We start from the raw sequence: 14,843 nt of genomic DNA, 5'->3' as shown, positions 1-14,843 counted from the left end.
CATGACTCGGGTGACTCAGGTGATTTGGGTTACCCAAACCGAGGAGGTGGTGTGCTCTGTGCTTTGATATCACAGCAAAAATGGCCACCCAACCATACTTATATTGGTGTTATACATGCTTAGTTATTGTGCATAGTGCAGGGAGGCTCCCTTACTTTGAAGAACCTTGCTCCAGTTGTCATTGTGGGTGTAAAGTTTTCTGAACACTTCTTCTATCAGTCAGTGTTTCTCAGTGGTGCAAGACTGATACTTTTTTCCTTTACATGATATTTGAGCCAGATACCAAAGTTAGCTGATAGCTTATTTTCCATTAGATGATATTTGAACCAGAAACCAAAGTTAGTTGATATGAACTGATTTTCCTTGAACCAGAGACCAGATCCACCTGACTGCTTTTTTTTTCTTTTCCAGGATATTTGAACCAGAAACCAAAGCCAGCACAACACACTTCAAAGCTTCCTTGGAGGGTTTCTATGGACTCATTCTAGAGAAACTGGTCACTGAGAAATGTAAGTATGCAAAAGTTGGAACAGAATTTATTAGCTAATATTTACCTTTGAAGTATGATGTTGTAGTGGTCAGAATGTTTGCTTCTATCTTGTTGGAGTTGTGTTCAGTTTGCATTCAGTTTGCAGTGTGTCCAAGTAACTGCAGTTGGTGTATGCATAGCTGATGTAGAAGCTGTGCCTGCTGCCTCCTTCCTTCTTTTAATGGTGCACCCTTAAATCTTGCCATCACCTAAAATTTTGCACTAAAAATATTTGTAATCACCTTTTTGGTCAGCTTTGCCCTAAGCTAATTTAAAATATATATATATATATATATATATATATATATATATATATATATATATATATATATATATATATATATATATATATATATATATATATGAATAAAGAAACTAATAATATCTAGCTATTATCCTTTAGATAAATCATGAAAACAAATAAACAAAAAAAAATAAAAAAAGGAGGGGCATGTGGTCCATGGAAGAACCACATTAGTGAGTTTACATGAGTGATAGGTTTGTTTCTACAGTTTTCTTAAGGAGTAATACTAAATTATTATTATTGTTTTCCTCGTGATCATTTTTTAATCACCTGAGAGCAAGGCTAAGTGATACAGTGATTGGATGGCATGCGGATGTTGATTGACACTTGAAAATTTTGTCATTGTTTTTGCTGCCAACTTTATAATTCGAAGACTCTCTCTCTCTCTCTCTCTCTCTCTCTCTCTCTCTCTCTCTCTCTCTCTCTCTCTCTCTCTCTCTCTCTCTCTCTCTCTCTCTCTCTCTCTCTCTCTCTCTCTCTCTCTCTCTCTCTCTCTAAGTAAAATTAAGTAAAGTAATAGACTGGAAATATTAAAATGTATATATCTTTTATTTATATTGATAAATCATCATTAACAAATAACAGTTTTGTGCTTATGTCTTTTTGAACAGTGCAGTGTCCTAAACACAGAGGCAGGCAGTCTCCCTATTGAAGCAGGCTGAAGCTAAACACTAGAGGCAACAAGATTCAGTCTACTTTTACAGTGTGCAGCTTTACATATAATTACAGAAGTACATGAGACTTACCGTAGGTTAGTTGAAATGTGCTTCGGATTTTGCGAGGCACATCACGTCTGCTAGATGGTAGAGTTCACATGAGATACACTACACTTTGCCACACAGTCAGTCTTTAAAGATACAACTACCCACATGAAATATTATCTCCCAACCCTTCCAGTCCTTGAATTTTTGTTGTGTAAACCAAGAATCATCAATTAACAAAGGGAGGGAGTGGAGGGCATGTGAACTCTACCATCTAGCAGACGTGATGTGCCTCGCAAAATCCGAAGCACATTTCAACTAACCTACGGTAAGTCTCATGTACTTCTGTAATTTTACTTCGGCAAATCACTTGTCTGCTAGATGGTGCCGTTCACATGAGATTTTAAAGTCATGTGGGTGTTGTATGTAAAGGGTTCTGTCAAATTTCACATTTTGTAAAAAGGTGTAAATAAAAGTTCCTATTACAAAAACCCCATTGTCATTTATGAAAATAGAACATGATTTTTACTGCTGATAACATTTCAAACCTTACATTATACTGAGCCTGGCACTGCTTCTTGAAAAAGGGTCTATTTCCCCTTGTATATCCTTATTATAATATTTAGCAAATGTGGCTTCCTGCGTCCAACCAGCTTTTGCCATGATGGTGGCAATAGGCACATCCAGTGCCTTGGCCTTAGACACTGACACAGGTCTAATACTACCTGCTGTGTACCTCTTGGTATCAATCCCACACTTACATAACATGGTCTTAAGCCACCTTGCCACCATGTCCTTAGAAACACCCCTATGGGGTTTTATATAACTTATGAGTAGTCTCCCATCTGCATTTCCAGATTCTTTCCTTAGCCTCTCAGTTCTTTCTATATATTCTTTCATAGCCTTAACTACACACAATCTGTAATCCTAAGGATAAGCTTTAAATACAATAGTACGAACATTAAATTTTGGCCTGCATTGCTTGATGTTACCTCCTAACAAAACTGAAACAGATTCTTCTCCAAATGCCATATTCACCAACAATAAGTGCAAAGTTTGGATCCTGGCTGCTTGTGTCATTGACATCAGCATCACCATTTTTAGCGATAAGTCTTTCAGTGTTAGGCTGTGTAGTGGTTCCACGAGTCTTATCTTTTGTAATACAAGTTTCACATCCCAGGTCGTTGCATACCTGGGTGTAGAAGGGCGTAAGTTGAAGACTCCCCGCAGAAATCTGTTGACAAGTGGGTGATTGCCCGCTCTGCAGCCTTCCACCATAATTCCTATTGCAGATAGAGTCCCTCTCGCCATGTTAATGTTTTCATAACCCACATTCCTTTGAAAGTTACGAGACAGAAAGTTTAATATATCTGCTATAGATGGTGCAATGGCATTAATGTTCCCTCTACTACAAAAGAGTGTCCACCTCTTGATGTGAGTGTTGTATTGTCTACCTGTTGCTGGTTTCCAAGAGGCCATAATGATTTCTGTACCTTCTTTAGATATGCCACGTTCTCCAAGTTGTTTCCGGACAACTGACAAGCCATCAAATTTGTGTGTTTCATTATTGGGTGTTCCTCAGCAGTTGACGGATGCATTAGCACATTTTTCCTTCTCTGTATGACCCGAGGGTCGTCTACTAGCATCCGAAGGAGCATCCCCATCCACGGTTGTGATGGCCAAAGTGGCACTATGATCCATCCTCTGGTCCTTTCCTCCCTTAACTTCTGCAGACATCTAGAGATCAGAGAGAAGGGAGGAAAGAGGTAAACCAATTTAAATTTAGCCCACGGAATTGTAACAGCATCAATATATGCAGCCTCTGGATCTGGTGTCCATGCACAGAATGGAGTCATTTGTTTGTTCAAACATGAAGCAAATAGGTCTATACAAGGATTCCCAAATATAGAACACAATTCCTTAAATATCATCTCATTCAGCTGCCACTCATGTCCGTCATTAAAGTAACGTGATGCCTCGTCGGCCATGACATTACATTTGCCTGGTATGTGGGAAGCTGTCAGCCATACCCCATTACTAAGACACCATTCCCAGATGTTCCTATAAAAAAATGTCATCACAAACTATTGACTTAACACCTCCCATCTCATTCACGTAATTAATCGCTGTGGTGTTATCACATAATGTGTAAACCTCTAAGGAGATGTGTAAAAGATCTCAATGAGAATAACATAGCCAATAATTCACGCATTAATGTGCGAACGCACCTCTTCAGGGGACCATCTGCCATTGGTAGTGATGCTATTTTGGCAACCTGCCCATCCTAGATTTTAAGCATCTGTGAACAACTCAGTATCTGGTGCATTTCTGAATATTTTCCTGTTTTGACTCTCCAATTCCTTAATCCACCAGTTTAAATCTGTTCTAATCTCCTCTGTAATGTTCATCCATCTATTAAAGTCTCCACATGCCTCTTCCAAAGCCTTGATCTTTGCTCTTTCCATCCTCCTATAGTGCATCTTCCCCATCTCTACAGCTGGGATTGCTGCCACCAGCAGGCCAATCACTCTTGCCACAATTCTAATTTTTTCTTTGTCTATTGACTAAAAGAGAGTAATGCTGTATAATCTCATCCCTCCTACCCGCCGGCAAGGTAACTGTCATGGCCACCAAATCTATCACATTACCTAAATACTCAATACGCGTAGTGGGACTTAAAACAGATTTCTCCACATTTATGCAGAAACCTACACTCTGCAACAACTGAATGTTGTCATTCATGCAATCAAAACATCTCGGCAAAGAGCTACTATACAGAAGCGTATCATCAATATAACTAGTGATGTTGTGGCTTTTATGCCTAAGTGTAGAGAAAACTGGCTTCAGAAGTTTTGTAAATAGACGAGGACCATCCGAAAACCCGTTAGGTAGACGTGAACTGGTAAATCTTATCCAACCATCTAAAACACAGATATTTTTGTTGTTCCTCTGCAATTTTTACTGAATAATAGGCTTTCTTAAGGTCTATAGAAGCCATATAATCTCCTTGACTAAGCAACTGTAATACTTGTTCAAAATTTTCTATTTTAAAATGAGTATATTCTACATGCCTGTTCAGTTTTCAAGATTTAACACCATCCTATAATCCCCTGTCTTATTCTTCCTCAGAAAAACTGGTGAAAGTATTTGTTGATCCTGTCCATGTGTCTCTATGATGGCCTTTATCTCTAACAATTTTTTAACCTCCTAATGCATAATCAGTTTATCTTCCTCACTAAAGACATACTGTATATCCTCTCTAAATAAATATCCGATATTAGCTTCATCTATATTCAGATGACAATGTTCCACCATATCCAAAATGAACAGGTCACTTGTAATCACACGCCATTTATTGATAAACTTGTGAAGTTGCCCAGCCTCAAATTGTTCTTTCACCTGGGTTAATGCCGGGGGATATGTTGACCCCAGCCTCTCACGTTTTTTGTTGTCCAAGCTTGAGCAGGGTAGGAGCGCCTGTGTTCACCACTGGAGGGCATCCTGCGAAAACCATACGGCTGATATCTGGATGGGAATCCACAGGAGGAGGCCTTGGCAAAAAAGTTACATTGTTTACCTCCACCAAATCTGCCACTGCTTGCAGTCCAAGATGTAGGCTTCTTAAAAGTGAATTTAGTTTTCAGCCTTTCTGCCTCCTCAATATTTCTGTTGGCTTGTGACAGGTCATCCCCAAACAATAGACCCATCATGGGAGCCTTGTCAGCACACAAATGAGAATATTTGGGATTAATGTCCCTCTTTATGATATGTCGCCTGTTCAAGTTATTTCTGTAGTAGGCATTACCCAATAATGCTAATGCACCATTGAGCATGGCCACCTCATTTGCAATAATTTGGTGCTCTTCATCACGTGCCACCTTGTCTAGCACAGTAAGCGATTTTACAACAATAGTAGCTGCCTTGGTAATATCTTTTTTCCCACTTCCCTTAAGCGGAAGTCTGCCTTCTTTGCCTCTGCAGGCAGTGCGTCCAGGACCTGTGGGTTGCAATCCATTTGAGTTAATGCATGGCAGTTATTTGGTCTAAATGTCACCTCATCCTCTACAATGGCTTTGTAATCTTCCTGCCTCATGCCATTAATAAACAGGTGGTTCACCATTGCAGCAATTTCCTTGTCAAGTTCTTTTGAGACAGTTTCCATGGGTTCATAATTCTTAGCACCTTGTAACAATATACTATCATGAGGAACATCCCTCTGGATTTCCTCTTCCTCATCACTGTCCTCCCTCAGTGGAGTTCTAAATCCAGAAAATCCTGCCTGTGATTCCTGAGAATCAGGCATCAAAGTATTATTTGACACCTACAGGGGAGCATTGTTATGAACTGCTTTTGACTTCACAGCTTGTCCATGTCTTTCCTCAACTAAATTAAAGCATCCATAATCATGCCCAAAGAAGGCTCATTGCTGTCTTCACCAGCGTATTTTGGAGAAGGGGAAGGTGACCGAGAGTAACTTAACCTCTCATGACGAGTAGAACGGCTCTTAGATCTGGATCTTTCTTCATGTTTACTCCCCTTGTGTAGTCCCTTTACCTTAGCTGAGGTGCGTGGCAAGCTGGTAGTTCTGAATCTCTCAGGACTGGGGCAAGCATCAGAAGGCGTCCTAGACATGGCGGCTAATGTTAACAATATGCCACCCCTTTTAACAGCAGTTCCTTTTATAACCCCACGGGTGCCTTAACCTCACACACAGGGTAACTTTAAATCAAAAACTCCTTCCTTATAATAATCTGGAAAGTCAAATGCCCCCAGGCTTGTAAATAAGGCAATATTCCTCTTGCCCCAATAATGGGTAACAAGATGGAACCATCTCGCACCTATGTCGGCTCACGAGTGCCCAAATATTGTTATATATATATATATATATATATAGCATAAAATATTTGCCAATAATCCGCCTTATACCAAGTAACGGATATCATATAACCAATAATCCGCCCTTATACAAGGTAACAGATATTTATAGTCCATAATCCGCCCTTAAATCAGGTAACGGATTCAAGTAGGCAACACTCCGCCCTTATCAGGTAACGGATATCCATAGGCAATACTCCGCCCTATAATCAGGTAACGGATAACTCAAGACAATATTCCATCCTTATAACAGGTAATGGAAACCATAATACACAATCCAAACAAGAAAACTAATATTCCTATCACTCCTCGATAACAGAAGTCGTAACAACAGAACAGGAGGCAGGACCGACGTCCGTCTTGTGTGGTGTCTGCGTAGTAACTGACTGTGTGGCAAAGTGTAGTGTATCTCATGTGAACGGCACCATCTAGCAGACAAGTGATTTGCCGAAGTAAAATTTGTAGCATTGGTTGCCTCTTCCAGCTTTTCATTGTTGCCTTCCCATTCCTCACTTGATCCAGGTCAGATGTATTATTTCCACATGTGTTTTGCAGACACCACCTCTATTACAGTTCATTTCCTTCTCTCACCTGCTCTCACATTACATGCTGCAGCCCCACACAGTGCTGTTTTTTTTTTTTTTTTTTTTTTTATGTAGGAAGGGCACTGGCCAAGGGCAACAAAAATCTAATAAAAAAATGCCCACTGAAATGCCAGTCCCATAAAAGGGTCAAAGCAGTGGTCAAAAATTGATGGATAAGTGTCTTGAAACCTCCCTCTTGAAGGAATTCAAGTCATAGGAAGATGGAAATACAGAAGCAGGCAGGGAGTTCCAGAGTTTACCAGAGAAAGGGATGAATGATTGAGAATACTGGTTAACTCTTGCGTTAGAGAGGTGGACAGAATAGGGGTGAGAGAAAGAAGAAAGTCTTGTGCAGCGAGGCTGCGGAAGGAGGGGAGGCATGCAGTTAGCAAGATCAGAAGAGCAGTTAGCATGAAAATAGCGGTAGAAGACAGCTAGATATGCAACATTGCGGCGATGAGAGAGAGGCTGAAGACAGTCAGTTAGAGGAGAGGAGTTGATGAGATGAAAAGCTTTTGATTCCACCCTGTCTAGAAGAGCAGTTTCAGTGGAACCCCGCCAGACATGTGAAGCATACTCCATACATGGACGGATAAGGCCCTTGTACAGAGTTAGCAGCTGGGGGGGTGAGAAAAACTGGCGGAGACGTCTCAGAACACCTAACTTCATAGAAGCTGTTTTAGCTAGAGATGAGATGTGAAGTTTCCAGTTCAGATTATAAGTAAAGGACAGACTGAGGATGTTCAGTGTAGAAGAGGGGGACAATTGAGTGTCATTGAAGAAGAGGGGATAGTTGTCTTGGAAGGATGTGTCGAGTTGATAGATGGAGGAATTGAGTTTTTGAGGCATTGAACAATACCAAGTTTGCTCTGCCCCAATCAGAAATTTTAGAAAGATCAGAAGTCAGGCGTTCTGTGGCTTCCCTGCGTGAAATGTTTACCTCCTGAAGGGTTGGACGTCTATGAAAAGACGTGGAAAAGTGCAGGGTGGTATCACCAGCGTAGGAGTGGATAGGACAAGAAGTTTGGTTTAGATCATTAATGAATAATAAGAAGAGAGTGGGTGACAGGACAGAACCCTGAGGAACACCACTGTTAATAGATTTAGGAGAAGAACAGTGACCGTCTACCACAGCAGCAATAGAACGGTCAGAAAGGAAACTTGAGATGAAGTTACAGAGAGAAGGATAGAAACCATAGGAGGATAGTTTGGAAATCAAAGCTTTGTGCCAGACTCTATCAAAAGCTTTTGATATGTCCAAGGCAACAGCAAAAGTTTCACCAAAATCTCTAAAAGAGGATGACCAAGACTCAGTAAGGAAAGCCAGAAGATCACCAGTAGAGCGGCCTTGACAGAACCCATACTGGCGATCAGATAGAAGGTTGTGAAGTGATAGATGTTTAAGAATCTTCCTGTTGAGGATAGATTCAAAAACTTTAGATAGGCCGGAAATTAAAGCAATAGGACAGTAGTTTGAGGGATTAGAACGGTCACCCTTTTTAGGAACAGGTTGAATGTAGGCAAACTTCCAGCAAGAAGGAAAGGTAGATGGTGACAGACAGAGCTGAAAGAGTTTGACTAGGCAAGGTGCAAGCACGGAGGCACAGTTTCGGAGAACAATAGGAGGGACCCCATCAGGTCCATAAGCCGTCTGAGGGTTTAGGCCAGCGAGGGCATGGAAAACATCATTGCGAAGAATTTTAATAGGTGGCATGAAGTAGTCAGAGGGTGGAGGAGAGGGAGGAACAAGCCCAGAATCGTCCAAGGTAGTGTTTTTAGCAAAGGTTTGAGCAAAGAGTTCAGCTTTAGGAATAGATGTGATAGCAGTGGTGCCATCTGGTTGAAATAGAAGAGGGAGAGAAGAAGAAGCAAAGTTATTGGAGATTTCTGGCTAGATGCCAGAAATCACGAGGGGAGTTAGATCTTGAAAGGTTTGACATTTTCTGTTAATGAAGGAGTTTTTGGCTAGTTAGAGAACAGACTTGACATGGTTCCGGGCAGAAATATAAAGTGCATGAGATTCTGGTGATGGAAGGCTTAAGTACCTTTTGTGGGCCACCTCTCTATCATGTATAGCACGAGAACAAGCTGTGTTAAACCAAGGTTTAGAAGGTTTAGGACGAGAAAAAGAGTGAGGAATGTACACCTCCATGCCAGACACTATCACCTCTGTTATACGCTCAGCACACAAAGACGGGTCTCTGACACGGAAGCAGTAGTCATTCCAAGGAAAATCAGCAAAATACCTCCTCAGGTCCCCCCAACTAGCAGAGGCAAAACACCAGAGGCACCTTCGCTTAGGGGGATCCTGAGGAGGGATTGGAGTGATAGGACAAGATAAAGATATGAGATTGTGATCGGAGGAGCCCAACGGAGAAGAAAGGGTGACAGCATAAGCAGAAGGATTAGAGGTCAGGAAAAGGTCAAGAATGTTGGGCGTATCTCCAAGACGGTCAGGAATACGAGTAGGGTGTTGCACCAATTGCTTTAGGTCGTGGAGGATAGCAAAGTTGTAGGCTAGTTCACCAGGATGGTCAGTGAAGGGAGAGGAAAGCCAAAGCTGGTGGTGAACATTGAAGTCTCCAAGAATGGAGATCTCTGCAAAAGGGAAGAGGGTCAGAATGTGCTCCACTTTGGAAGTTAAGTAGTCAAAGAATTTCTTATAGTCAGAGGAGTTAGGTGAGAGGTATACAGCACAGATAAATTTAGTATGAGAGTGACTCTGTAGTCGTAGCCAGATGGTGGAAAACTCGGAAGATTCAAGAGCGTGGGCACGAGAGCAGGTTAAGTCATTGCGCACATAAACGCAGCATCCAGCTTTGGATCGAAAATGAGGATAGAGAAAGTAGGAGGGAACAGAAAAGGGGCTACTGTCAGTTGCCTCAGACACCTGAGTTTCGGTGAGGAAAAAAAGATGAAGTTTAGAAGAGGAGAGGTGGTGTTCTACAGATTGAAAATTAGATCTTAGACTGCGAATGTTGCAGAAGTTAATGAAGAAAAAGTTGAGGGGGCTGTCAAGACACTTAGGGTCGTCGACAAAAAGACAGTCCGACCTGGGGACATTTATGGTCCCCTCCCCAGATGGGGACTCCGAGGCTGGTGTAGGAGTCGCCATGATTTAAAAAATTTTGAGTGAAGGGTGTGTGTGTTATTAGGTGCTTGTAGATTTGTGTGGAGGAAGAGAGTTGTCTTTAGAGGGCAGGCTGTGACTGCCCCCTTGTGTTGTGAGACACAAAGGGAAATGTTGTGAGGTCACAGCTGGGTTTAATAAGTTCACAGCACCCCCTGAACAGTGCTTTAGACGTCACTGGGAGTAATTATCGTTTCGGCAGGTGTCTACTGCCTCCTCCTGTGAGGAGGCAGTAGACTTCCTTGTATAACCAGCTCTGCATTCATTAAAAGCATTCTATATTTCTCCCTTTTCTCTTCATACTTCTTTCATGCAGTTTCATTCTACTTCTGCTTATCTTCTGAAGCAGTATAATATTCAAAACACCTAACTTGTAACAGCTGTATGTCTTGCTTCTCTGTCAGCCACCAGTGCAGTATTCTTTTTTTTAATACCAGTTGGTTCACATTCCACTGTACTACCAACTTTCACCAGACTCCCCTCTATCTGTATTAAATGAAAACACTCAGTTTCAGACTCCTCATTGGCCTTCCCAAGCACCAGCAGTTTTAGCACAATGGCACAAGACGGGTAGGACATGGTGCCTCTCGACCTCGAGCTTCTGGCTGAGCTGGAGGAGGAAGCAACCTCTCACTATACTGAGGAGGATAACCAGTTTACAGAGGTATGTCTGTTGTTACACATGTGTGGTGCTTTGTTTCAGCTTTCCTTTTTTTATTGAGACATCAGCTTGATGTGTGTGCATGCTCAAGTGTGGATGCTTTGTTTCATCTGCCTCTTTTGTTAAGATATCAGCCTAGAGTAATGAAAATTACTTCACATCACTGGGATGGATATTCAGTCACAAAGGAGTATAGTTGCTGAAGCCAAGCTGATCTGCAAGTTGTGCTCTCTGCATGCTCTCCACCTCCTTCCCCTATCTTTTGAAAATATTGGTATGAAAACATAATGTATGATATCAAAGTATTAACTTTTAGAAAAAAAAATAGTTTAAAGAAATAGACCAGTTATTTACACAACTCATTCATACGCCTGTGTTTCATATCATGTCACTGACTTGCATCACGTCTCCACTGGTGAGTCAGCAGGCATGACTGCCTAACCTAGACACAATCAGTGGCCAGTGGGAGCAGCAGCAAGTGAACTGTAAGAGTTTTTAAAAAGAAAACTGGTTGTAATCCACCACCAGATCAATATGGGTGTTTGCTGCTATTGTATATTACCCATGCAAATCAGTTCACACTGTTTGATGTGTAGCTTATTTTATCTTTCCTCCAGGCAGAGAAAATTTGCACAGTTCACAGGCAGTCTCAACAAAGAAAAATAGCCAAGATAAAGCATGTGTATACACACACACACACTTTGTTGATTCATTCCATCTGTAAGCACCCCCACTCCCCCAGAGATCACATTAGAACAGAAGTTTGAGGGTTGTGGAAAGTGTGATATTTCCTGCCACAAACACTGTGTGGAGTATGTCGTCCTAAGGTTAAGTGGTGGGACTTTGGCTGACACATAGTGGCAGTTAGAGGAAAATCCCATCATTATTGGAGCAAGACAGCTGAAGGAACAGAACCCCATGATTCTTCTGGATGTCAGTGTGAGTGGCGGAGCATATGCTCTCCAGAAACCTCAAACCTAGAAGCCAGGTGATGTACTGTAACTCAGTTTACTCCAGTTTAGTGGCACATTTTCTTGTATGCAGTCCTGATTTGTACCATACAGTCACTCACTGTGTAAGTCTTTGACATCACGAGAAATTTGTGCACTTGTATATGCATGCATCACAAAATGCTGCAGATGGGATGAGGTAAGTGATACTTCATAAAAAGGCATATATTTCTCAAGAAAAGTAATTAAAACCGACCCATATTGTCAATCAAAGCAAGTGGGAAGAACTTGAGTATTGCCATTTAGTAGGTATTTTTGGCATGCAGCTTCTCTGTGGTGAATACAGTGGTAAAAATAACTAACATGCTAGTTGGCCACATGCAACTCACCAATCATGTCAAGATGTGCTGGCTGGACTTCTTTTACTCTATCCTTCCACCTCCCTGTGATTCTCTTCTCCTATTACTCTATCACCTTTCACCTTACTTGTTCAGCACTTCTGTCAGCTTTTCCTGCTCTCATTCATCTTAAATCTACTCGCAAAAATTCCCTCCCTCCATTAGGTGTTGGTCAGACATCACTCTACCTTTTCCTCTCATCATTCACAGGCAATATTTTTACTGCTTCCCTGACACTGGTGGTGACAATTCTTCATCTGCTTGCATCACTCAAGTATGCTCATCATTATCCTTCTTAAATATAAATATTTCCAGTCACTAACTGTCACTGAAAGCATAGCCCTAACATTCTTCCTCCAATTTAATTTCTTTGAAGTGCACCACACAACTACACCTTAAACTACACACAGTGGAACCTCGGTTCGTGAACATTACTATTTATGAACAAATCACTTCATGAATATTTTTTAAGAATTTTTGCCATGGTTCTTGAACAGTGTTTCTGTGTGTGAATGCACAAACACCCTGCAGACCCCCTCAGCTGGCAAGCACACACACACTGTTGTGTTTTGGCATGCCTGCCGTGAACATTGTGATTATCACACACTGGCAAGTCACCCAAGTCAGGTGCCTTCCCAGCTGTTGGAGAGGAGCTAGACCTGGATCTCCTTTACCCCATTCCACCTCTAGTAAATTGCATGCCTTCTTATTTAGCCTGCCTCTTTTTACTTTACTTTCAGGATGGTTATAAAGATGATAATAATTAGAGAGAAAAGACACCATCTCGCCTTGCACCAAACATGCACTGGCTGGAAGGAAATATTGGAGCAAGACTGTAAAGGAGGGATTTTTCTGCATAACAGTATGTGCTCTGTTGTCCAATTACATTTCACCTCATGTCCCATTGTCTGGATACCCAAAGAAAGAGTGCATCTGTTAGACAGGTTTATAAGACGTGAGGTTGTCAAGAATTCCTGGATCACAGACACAAGGTGGAATTTGGAAAGCATGTGCTGTCATGAGTAGTGCAACAATCCCCATTTTACATAGACTTTTATGCTCAAATATTTCCTTCCAGCCAACCCATGCCTGGTGCAAGGCAAGATTTTGTCTTTTCCTCTCAAACAACTCTTTCCAACCATTCTGAAAGTTGAAATAGGAAGTGGCAGACTTAATTAATTTATGAAGGCATGTGATTTAGAGATGGAGTAAGGTAAGGGCTCCCAGGTCAAACAGCTGGGAAGGCACCTGACCTTCATATCAGTGACATGATATAGCCTGATGTCCAAGAAACTTACACCTTTCTGTGGTTACTGTAACTTCATTCTTGTCAAAGAAAAAAAAAAAAAATAATAATAATAATGCAGTTTCTGAGGTTGGAATAGATTAATTGTATTTTAATTAATTTAAATGGGAAAACTTGTTTTGGTTTGTGAACTGAGGTTTCTACTGTACATAGATCCCAACAAAGTTCAGAATCCCCTGAATCCCTCCTCTCTACTCTATAGCAGCTCCTTGTCTATGAAATGACCAGTATTTGATATGTTCCAGCACTGCAAGAAGAGCCTGCCTAAGCCGCCAATACTCCCTGCTGACAGATTTGACCGCAACAGACAGTGCAGAGGCAACTTTAGGCATCAAGACTACAGGAAGGAAGGAGGCTGCAGGGATCAAGGGGAGTACAGAGGTCATGGGAATTATAGGGATCGTGGGAATTACAGGGATCACAGGTGGGAATATTCTGACCACAGGCAAGGGAGGTTTGTCAGTGACCACAGAGATCATGATGACAGCAGAAGGGATAGCGAGAAGAGGAAGTACAGGTCTGAGAAGGAGAGTGATGAGTATGGAAGAAGGAATTACCAGTCCAGCAAATACTACAATGGGTGGGGGGGGGTGTCATCCTGTTGAGTTTTGTGAATCCAGTGGCTGGTATATTTATCTTTCATCAGGGACTTCACACAAGCTTCCACGCCATTAATTCTTTGAGCAGTAACCAAAGATTACTGACATTTAATTTACATTTAAATGCCTGCCTGCCTGTCTGTTCATATCTTTCTCTCACAACGTACTCACCATTCACTTGTGAACATTTAGATTTTTAGGAAATATTTTTGAGCAAGTTCCTTCATCACAAGGCAACCATCTACTAAAAAGAAAGAAAAATGGAATATATGTTGGCATTTCCTTGATTGCTTTTGGTGTTAGTGACTTTCCAGAGTGACAATACAAGTGTTATCCCCACTACAAGTCATGCACTATATATAACATCACTGAGTATCTTTTCTCTCATTTTCATATAAATGTTTGTAACATTTTCATATAAATGTATGCTAACTTTTATGTGGACTTACTGTAAGATTTTTTAAAAGTAAAGTATTTATCCAATTTACGATTATATACTAAAAACCTCCAAGAAAAGTATTTTTCCAATTCACGATTATATACTAAACCTTCATCTCCAAGATAAGACGTGATGGTTCATAACGTGCACAGGAATGGCATCCAACAAAGTAATTGTTGCCAAAGCCTCCAGTAATCCAGAACCTTAAAAAAGTTGCAACCCTCACTTTAGTCTGAAATTTTTATACTGTATGTCTGCATAATTATCAAGTTACATCCCCTTGCAGCCTCAGCACACCAAGGCAAGGAGATACCGTGAAGGATTAGACCAAACATTAACACAGGTAAATCTTTAAACTTACACTAAA

General features: G+C 41.1%; 1 protein-coding gene and 1 long non-coding RNA gene across 23 annotated transcripts in view; both read left to right on the top strand.

The window, feature by feature from the left end:
* LOC135097726 (GTP-binding protein 10-like) overlaps nucleotides 1-14,520 on the top strand; it is a 234,894-nt gene extending 220,374 nt beyond the window's left edge. For 21 of the 22 annotated variants that reach the window (XR_010266067.1, XR_010266080.1, XR_010266069.1 and 18 more), the window contains 3 exons: nucleotides 412-509; nucleotides 10,633-10,787; nucleotides 13,684-14,520. Coding sequence is in view for 1 of the 22 variants with exons in the window: in XM_063999728.1 (XP_063855798.1) it covers nucleotides 10,701-10,787; nucleotides 13,684-14,043 (447 nt within the window). In the remaining 21 variants the exon portion in view is untranslated. Of the gene's footprint in view, nucleotides 1-411; nucleotides 510-1,444; nucleotides 1,585-10,632; nucleotides 10,788-13,683 lie in introns of all 22 variants that reach the window. The other variant, XR_010266081.1, reaches the window with a different exon arrangement.
* LOC135097730 (uncharacterized) lies at nucleotides 10,795-13,485 on the top strand. Its single transcript, XR_010266089.1, has 2 exons — nucleotides 10,795-11,269; nucleotides 11,402-13,485. It is a non-coding gene; the product is annotated as an uncharacterized LOC135097730 (long non-coding RNA).
* Nucleotides 14,521-14,843: the final 323 nt, after the last annotated feature.

The sequence above is a fragment of the Scylla paramamosain genome, unplaced genomic scaffold (genome assembly GCF_035594125.1).
Source record: "Scylla paramamosain isolate STU-SP2022 unplaced genomic scaffold, ASM3559412v1 Contig30, whole genome shotgun sequence".
Classification (NCBI taxonomy): Eukaryota; Metazoa; Arthropoda; class Malacostraca; order Decapoda; family Portunidae; genus Scylla; species Scylla paramamosain.
This window is presented reverse-complemented; position numbering and strand designations above follow the sequence as displayed.